The 9,321-nt window shown below is 27.9% G+C and overlaps 1 protein-coding gene across 2 annotated transcripts in view; it reads right to left on the reverse strand.

Annotated features, from left to right (window-relative positions):
- Window positions 1-3,708, reverse strand: part of LOC100571491 (protein PFC0760c) — a 14,434-nt gene extending 10,726 nt beyond the window's left edge. For both annotated transcript variants that reach the window (XM_029487582.1, XM_016806445.2), the window contains exons 1-10: window positions 3,599-3,708; window positions 3,414-3,528; window positions 3,039-3,336; window positions 2,774-2,967; window positions 2,498-2,672; window positions 2,304-2,444; window positions 1,553-1,718; window positions 1,251-1,487; window positions 1,020-1,125; window positions 774-943 (exon numbers count right to left, since the gene is read on the reverse strand). In XM_029487582.1, the coding sequence (XP_029343442.1) occupies window positions 774-943; window positions 1,020-1,125; window positions 1,251-1,487; window positions 1,553-1,718; window positions 2,304-2,444; window positions 2,498-2,672; window positions 2,774-2,967; window positions 3,039-3,336; window positions 3,414-3,440 (1,514 nt within the window). In that variant the 5' untranslated portion in view covers window positions 3,441-3,528; window positions 3,599-3,708. The remainder of the gene's footprint in view (window positions 1-773; window positions 944-1,019; window positions 1,126-1,250; window positions 1,488-1,552; window positions 1,719-2,303; window positions 2,445-2,497; window positions 2,673-2,773; window positions 2,968-3,038; window positions 3,337-3,413; window positions 3,529-3,598) is intronic.
- Between the last annotated feature and the right edge of the window lie 5,613 nt (window positions 3,709-9,321).

A 9,321-nucleotide genomic window follows, 5' to 3' on the forward strand; every position in this document is an offset into this window, starting at 1 on the left:
AATTTTAGATTCTGAGTGGAGAGATGAATGTATTGATTTTACAATGTTATATTTTTTTTAATTGTCTGTTATCGTGTTTTAGTATCAATAAAAATGCTTTGATTTTCTACTTTAAAAAATTTTCTAGTAGGAAATTGAATCTATAAGTGATACTTTTTAAGGTAAAAAGCCATTGCAATTTTTCATTTTTTTTTTACCATTAATAGAAAAAAAGTATTTACCAAAAGATTTATTCAAATTAATTTTATACTAGCGTTTAAGTTTAAAGTTCAGATTTTTACAATACTGAATATTCACTAGATTTCTCATGGAAAGATTTTCTAATTTTGTTGTAGTTCAGACAAATAACCATACTTGAAATTTTTAACAAACACATGCGGGTATATAGCAATAATGACATAAATTAAACTAGCAATAACAGCATAAAATAAACTTAGTAATATAGGGTAACAGACCAGAAATGTTCTTTGTATAAAATTATATAAATTCATTGGATTCAAATTTAACACATTCATTAACATTGACCCCTCTAGACACTTATTGTACAGCAGAGCAGAGAGGTACCCACTTGACCACCTTTTTTACATTTATGCTAGTATAATACATTTGAAATATCAACATGTCGTAAGAGTATTTTTATAAATCGAATAACCTGATGATAATAATTATACATTTAACAAATAAAGAATATTTGGTATGTAAAATAATTAAACAAAACATTATCATCCTTGCTATATTAAAACAAAATATCAAAATAAAAATTATATTCTTACTTATGATCATCAAGGTTGACCAATTTTATTTCAAAGATTTCTAAGTAAATCTGTGCCCAATAATATTGTTTTTTAAATACAAATAATTTCAAGACAGTCCAGTGATACCAATTCCAAGATTTATCATTAACCATCCACTCATTAATACTGGCAAGGATGAGCATAGCATCCTGTAAAATATATTTTATAATATACGTATTAAAAAAAAACTATTATTTATATTTAATCACTGAAAATAATATTTACTTCAAACAAGTCATGATCAAAAAACCAGCTAGCACAACAAAGTTTATATAATTCTTCATTTTTAACAAAAGTATCGTTAAAAATATTTGCAGTTATTTCATTCATCCTAAAATAGATCATATTCAATTTTAGTAAAATAAATTAAATACAAACAATTAATAATAACAAATAATTTTAAAATGTTAATAATAATTTAAAAAAATTTAATTATTTTAAAATGTGAAAACTAACTTTTGCACAGAACAGACATCAATCAAAAAATAAATAGTAATGAAATCTTTGACTATGTTAGAGAGTTCAGCATTCAAATAAATCCTTAACAGACTTTGGACACTGGTTGGTGGATACAATCCTTTAGTTTCTTCAATACATTCAAGTTTCCATTGTTCGATTAATTTATTTCCATTAGGTTCATTAGTAACAATAGCGTCAATTAGATATAATGGCAAATTTCCAAATTCCATTCGACTAAATATTTAAAATTATTTTATACATTGTTTTTTTTTTTTTTTAAATAATATTTAACTACTAACCGTTTATTAGCATACTGGATAAGGGAAGTAAAATCACATTGTATAATTTGAGGAATAGGATCTTCTTCAATTTGTTTTGGTAACATTTGTAAGTTCAGAAAATATATTATTGCATTAAAATATTGAGTGACTAAATTTAAAATTTTCACTCGATTAACCAAGTCAACTGAAATAAGAAATATTATTTTTCTGACAAAATATTAAATGTATAACTCTATACTCAATCTTATGTAAGAGTAACCTTAAGGTGGCGATCAATTTTTGTCTGGTTTAGTCAGACCATAACCCTAAATAAATGAGTTAATCTTTCAAGGCCAAAAATTGCTTTAATGTGAATTTTAGAAAATGCAACCTAATTGGATTGTTAGAATAACAAAGTAACGGACCGGAAAACATAGCACTTGGTGCTCAAAATCACACCCCATGTTGCTACCAAGAAAGAAGCCCACAGTCTGAGGTAACTCTTATAACAGACAGAGTATACTATATTATAATTATATGACTAGACCAGTTGTTTTATTGTAAATTGGTCATAATTTCTACAGTATAAAATCTAAATTTAAAACATAGTAAATCCAATTTAGTTGACAGTAAAAAATTATGTGAAAACAGCTTATGTCAAACATATTCTACTTATCAACTTATATGATTTATATATATTTATAAATAAACAATATAGAATTAAAATGAAAATTAAGCTCAGTAATAATAGTATACCTGATATATAAATATTATTTTCACCTATATTTACCATTTATTATTTGAACACAGTCCGTAAACTGCATACGTTTGAAGATATTTTCAACACTTTGCATTTGAGACAAACATTCATTTAACATCCTTACATTTTTTTTACCAAACAGCACACCAGAAGAGTCAAATAAAGGAATACCTAAACAGTATTTAAATTAAGTAACAATCATATTGAAAAAAAAATATATTTACATAATTGATCAGCATATTGTTTGACAAACATGACATGGTTCCAAAGACATTCCACTAATTGTAGAATTATAACTTCACTATGAGTTCCATTTTTCCATTTTTTAACACATTCATCAAATACTGACATAAAGTTGTTTTCTACTATGATAGATACTACAAAATGTAATTTATCGAGCTAAAAAAAACAATTAATAATGAGTTTACATTAGATTATAAGTATAAATCAAAATACACAGATTCTGAACAAACCAAACTAATACAATTTTTAAGTCTCACCAAAGTGTAATTTTGGTAATCATATGTTTTATCCCAAAATAATGGTCTTAAATTTGTTTGTGAACACTGACGGAATATTAAACTTGGGTTTTCAAATAAACTCCAACTGTTTAAAATCAATTTATCCAAAACTTTTTGTTGAACCCCAACATGTTTAAATCTAATAATTTTGGTGTCTAATAAGCATTCACATTCTGGAAAAAAATATATTAAAAAGTACATACTTACAACAAATAGCAATTATAAAATACAGTAATGTTATTACCAAAATAAATTGAAGATGGATAATGGAATATTTTAAAATTATTTCTAAAATTGGAACCAAATGGGCGCAATGTTTTGTTAGAAATATTAAAATCTAAATAACTGGCATAATCGGGCAATTTCACAAAACAAGCATAAGAATTTGATACTTTAATATGGTTAATAATTGATGGCATTTGGGCTTTAATCCACTGGTTAATATCAAACAAAAAAATGTAAGATTTAGGACTGGAATCTACATTTTGACGAATTTCTATTAACATTGCAAATAATGTTATTCCACAGTTTAGAGACAGCACCTAAAAACACCAAAAATATATGATGTTAATAAAACAACTAATTCAATTATTATATCATATTTTAGAAAATATATTACCAATACTTTTTCTGTCCAAGGTGTCATTACATAAAGTTAATGCAGATATACATTGACCAATTCCAGATTCTCTTCTTAATATCATTTTTAATTTAATATTGTATTCTTTATATACCTTCATATATACAAACACAATATTTTATAACAAAATTATTTAATTTGATGATTTGTAAAATTTAACTCACTCTATATGAACAACGGCCATTTGCCATCATAATTCTATGTTCATAGGATAACGCAATCATCATTGCATTTGGAAGTCTAGAATTATCTGATTGAATAATCCAAAGATAACATAGATTGTTTGGAACATCAGCTTGTTCAAGAAAAGTAATATGGGTTATTGGCATATTGCATTCAGGTTTTTTTAATACATATCTAGACAAAATAATAAAAATTATAATACATAGGTACTATTAATGATTAAGAGGACGTGAACCCGCATGTGTTATACTCATCTCGCGTTAAAATTAAAATATACTAAAAAGCATATGAGGTTACCAAGATAATAATCTTATCTTTAGATTTTATAAGAGGTCAATTCACCCTAATTTTTAAATTAACGGAGCTACACGTGTTCTGCTGAGCGTAAAATTTGCTATGTTACACACTTGTAAGACGGAAACAACACATGCGGGTATCACGTCCTCTTAATGATCAAATACTTACAGAGTCTGCATATTTTTACAGTCCCATAGTTGGAAGTGACCTGTAATATATCCAATTGCAACGGCATTGATTTCTTCAGTATATAATAAACAAGATATGTTGAAGTTTAGTTTGCCACTGCACTGTCTTTTATAAAAATTACAGAATTTTTCTGAAATAGAATATATTGAATACATTTTTTTAAATACATTTTTTTAATTGTAATTTTACCATTTATAAACATTGCTAAATGGCAATCACTATCATCACTCATCTCTTTAACTTCTTGGCAATCCTCGTTTTTTCTTATAATAAATAGTTTGCTTGGACTTGATTCATTTACAATTATTTCATTATTTCTTAATTCTATTGAAAAAATAATTTTATTTTATAGTTAAGGGTATAATATTTAGTTAACATACGGTTTTCAATGTGACATTTTCTTAAGTCGACTGCATAAACTGCTCCAGTTATCATTCCAACTAAAAGTACAGTGGACATAACTTTGAACTTATCACAAAGTTGATTATGAGCGAGTGATTCATTATTTATTGTAGAAATGTAGGATATCTAAAAAATTTATTTAATTTTTAAAATTGATTTTTATTATTTAGGAAAATTGCTTAAGAGAACATCACACCCTTATTTATTTTCCCATTAATAGGTCAACTCATCATTCTTTTATTATAGCTAACAAGTTACAACACATAATTTATCGTGTATAGTGTCTGCAAGACAGAGACAATACACATGAGTAGTTTATTCTCTTAAGATAATTTGATAAATTAAAATTAGCATACTGGACTTGGTATGTGAATACAACGAATGATCGTTAATGTTGGCAATTGACAAACAAACAATATACCAAAAGATTTACATGAACATCCGACCAATAGCATATTCATTGTTTCATCGCTTTTATGTAATTCTCGAACAAAGGTAACCTGGAATAAAAAAAAACAATAATATCTATAGAGATTTCTGATACAAAAAAATATGGAAAAATATATATTTTTAGACTTTTTAAATTTTCATGTTTTTTAATAATTACAAAAAATTATAAATAAATATATACCTACTTATTATTTGTATGAACATTTATACAAAATTGTTAACGTTGTCAATATCCTATATTAAACAACTTTAATATTTACATTCCTAACTATGGGTGATCCTAATGATAATGTATATAAATCAATTGAAAAAGATTTTATTACTAGGTACTATTGATACATGTGATAGAATAATGCGGGGAAAAATGAAATCGATTAGTAATTTAAAACCGTTTAAAACTTAATCAAAACAGCTAACAATTTATTTGAATTCCCACCGTGAAAAAAAAAAGATAATAAGCTTTGAGATATATTGTGGGTAAAATTAAATCTAAGCAGTTTGAAGATTATTTGAAAATAAAGTAGGTACTTAAAAAAATAATAATAAAAAACTAGAATCAGATCATTCTGATTACCTATTGAAAGCTAAAACCTCGGCTAAAACTCTAAATAGGTATTCAACTCCAAAAGACATTTTTTCAGAAATAATAATTGATTGACAAGCAAGGAGTCAAAATTAAGTTTTTTTTAACATACCTGAGAATATTTCACATACCTATAATAGTTGTGATTAACAGTCTGTTCCAGGAGCGTCTTCTAACCCCCCTCCCACAGGACTCCTAGATTTACTCCTAAAATAATTAAATATGCATACCAATAATTATATTATGTATGAGTGTATAACCAACAATAAAAACATTTTGTCTAGTATTGACGTTATTAACTTTGAAGTTATATTATTAATGCACTTTTCAAAGGCAAATAATGTGCCAATAGAACAAACATTTTTAGTGAAAGGTCACACCCGGACGGAGTTTAATTCTCTCTAGTCTTATTAAAAAACAGTCTAAAGGGGAAGATATTTTCTTACCATATGATTTTGTAAAAAGGAAGCTACCCCCGCAGGCGTTGTTCCCGTCTTACAAACGCAGAACATGACAAATTCGAGGACAAATTGTACATTCTGAATAATCCATTTAACTCAGTTATGATTAATATTTTAATGAATTGACCTATTCTAAAATTTAGAAGTGAGAATATTAGGTATCTAGTGAACCTCATAGGTTTTTTTTTATATTTTTATTTTAAAGCAAGGCAAAGCAAGACAATTTTAAAATAAAAATATAAAAAAAACCTATGCGGTTGTTCACTAGATTATATTCTCACTTCTAAATTTTAGAATAGATCAATTCGCTCCAATATTAATCGTAATTCATAAGTTAAATATATTATTCTGACCGTATAATTTGCTAAGTTTTGCATTTGTAAGACAGAGACAATGCATGCATACAATTGTACTTAAGAATGAAAGAATCAGTTAATATCAAGTTTACTCCGGTTTTCTCAATTCTAATGATTTAACTGCAATTTATTATGATTAGGGTTTTGAGACTTGTTGCACTAAATATTATTGAAATATGCAGTCAAAATTGTCAAAATATGCTTAAATATATGCTGCTACATTTTCGTATTATTTTTAAAAAATGCATAAAACATTTAACATATTATCCCACATATTACAATTTTGGAAATAAAAAGCTCAAAAATAAGTAGGTACAATAGGTACACAAACATAAGAAATAATTTCTACACAGGTTCTACTAATTCTAATATATACCTATTGTTTTATAGATTAATATCGACACTATAATTGCATGTTGTGAACATTTTAATTTTTAAACTACCTATTGTAAAATAAAAATTGAGTTTTTAAAATACTGGCACATGCACTGTGTTAAGAAATAATGAATAATTTGATATACATACACCGTGATAAACGAACACGTATCTACTGATTTTCAATTTTTCGTACTATCTAGAATCTAGATGTCGATTAATTTTTAACTGACGAGTTACATTCCCTGGTGGGAAATCACGAGGAAATTTGTGAATCTGAATGTTTTAAACTAAAGAGGTGGGTAAACAAAAATACCTAGAAATTTATTTTCATGAGCATATGAAATGGAAAACACAAAAAATTTTATTTGAAATACACAACTAAGGTAGGTATAATGTAAACTGTTTTAATTTGTAGCTACCTAATATCTATAACTAATTATTGTTGAATGTTAATGTTATTATATTATTAAATATTATTAGGTAGGTACTATTGGACTTTGTAGTTACCATCACTACTCCTGGTATTAGTATAAGTAGGTAACTATTCATAACACTGTAATTAATAGAATTTTAAAAATAATATTATATAAATAAGAAATTTTAAAATTGAAGACCCTCAATTTATTGTCACAAGTGAGTTAGCAATTCATAAATAATATTTGATACCTACCTACCTATCATGTACCTACTTACTAAGTAAAAATGTAATTTCTTTATGAGTAGAATAAAAAATGACGACATTACTTTAAATTGAATGCTGTGTCAGTAGTTACGTACCTAAAGATTTTAAGGGAAAAATAAATAAGTAACATAAGCTGTCAACGATTGACATCACTCTTGCTCCGCTTGAGCGCCACTATGGTAAGTACCTATATTACAATACACATACACCATACATTCACACTCGAGCTCGTACTGCAGTGGACCATACCATAATAATATACAGTATAGTATAATATAGACAATACTATATTATAGTATTGACTCAATAACACTTAAACATGTATAGCTTACCTCTATCGAATTGCCCGTTTGAGCATCGCCGATGAAAGATCTAGAAGACTCAACACATCCAGTGGTCTTTGAATAGAGCACGATGTCGGCCCCTTTTGTGAACCACACATACTCACTACCGACTATAAATCCACCTCTTATGCCTTCACGGTCCAGTCCCAAGTGGCATTTAATCTTATGCGTTTCCAACACTCGCACCAGATCCGACATGGTGGTCGACGAGACCTCAGAAAGTCACAGTTTATCGTCAATGTATTAAATAATATTATTAAAAGCACCGGTGTATTGTTTAATTGGTGACGTTCGCGGTCACCAAAGAAGAACTCGTGTTTAACGGACACACGTAATCCATACAAACAACAATGACGGACACCGAAAAATACAGTTAAAAAAACAGCGGCGCGCACAACACCGAAAACGTGCCAAGAGGCGAGATGCGATATCGAGAACGATTCACATTAATACTGTACCAACTATCGATAACTTTGAGCTTCTAATGCGACAGAAAAACGTGGTTAGAAAAATAAACTGCGATGTTATACACGAACACGAATCCACATTATATTAAAGAAATCCATCGTTCCGAATTGTCATAACCAAAAAATAAGTAAAAACGGTCGGCGACGACTGATGACTGACGAATAATCATGACGCCATCTGTATTGATTGTGATTGGTGGCGTCGTGTATTTGTACCATAGACCTAAAAATAGGACTTTAATATGATTTGCACAACCGTGCACGGTATCGGGTATCTACTGTTACTGGTATTACCACAATTTAAGATATGAACGGTATGAAAGTATGAAACGGACAAACGGTATCATAATAATTACAGTAAACTGTATACCATAGACCTAGTATATAAACTAATGGACAAGGCATTCCACTCCGTCCTGCCATATAAATACACGGGAATCATATAAAAGAAAGAAAGAAGAAAGAATAAAGAGAGAAAGTACATAAAGGGGGTAAATCTTAGTATAGACGTATGAAACTAATCATAGATTTATAAACACTGTCTAAACAGGTTGTTGACTGTTGTGGACAAGCACTCCCGCGCAAGTGCGCAACCACGATTTAAAGGGACTCCAGCGTATCATGTTTTAAGGAGTATTATTTAGGCAATTCGTAATACATGTACATTTACATTCTATGTATGAGAAGTAAATGAACACTAGTGTGTGTAATCCGTTATCGCTTTTGTCACAATGCCACCCGCCAAGTACACAAAATACGGATTCCTGGAACTACGATAGTAATAATAATAATAATAATAACTATAATTATTATAATACTTACTATTTATTTTATAGCTACTTATTAAAAATTTAAAAAATATAATACAATTAATAAAAATGCTAGATAGCCTTCTCGAAAACCAGATGTTCAGAAGACCATCTGATGATGGTAATATTAATGATTACTTTATACGTATGGTTTATACATTGAATTTTAAATAATATTAAATGATAGATAAACTATTTATAATATAATTTTCTTCAATTTAATTTTTCTGAGCAGAGCATATCCAGTATATAATATTGTACTAGCTGATCCCGTGCAATTCGTTGC

The sequence above is a fragment of the Acyrthosiphon pisum genome, chromosome X, assembly GCF_005508785.2.
Source record: "Acyrthosiphon pisum isolate AL4f chromosome X, pea_aphid_22Mar2018_4r6ur, whole genome shotgun sequence".
Lineage (NCBI taxonomy): Eukaryota > Metazoa > Arthropoda > Insecta > Hemiptera > Aphididae > Acyrthosiphon > Acyrthosiphon pisum.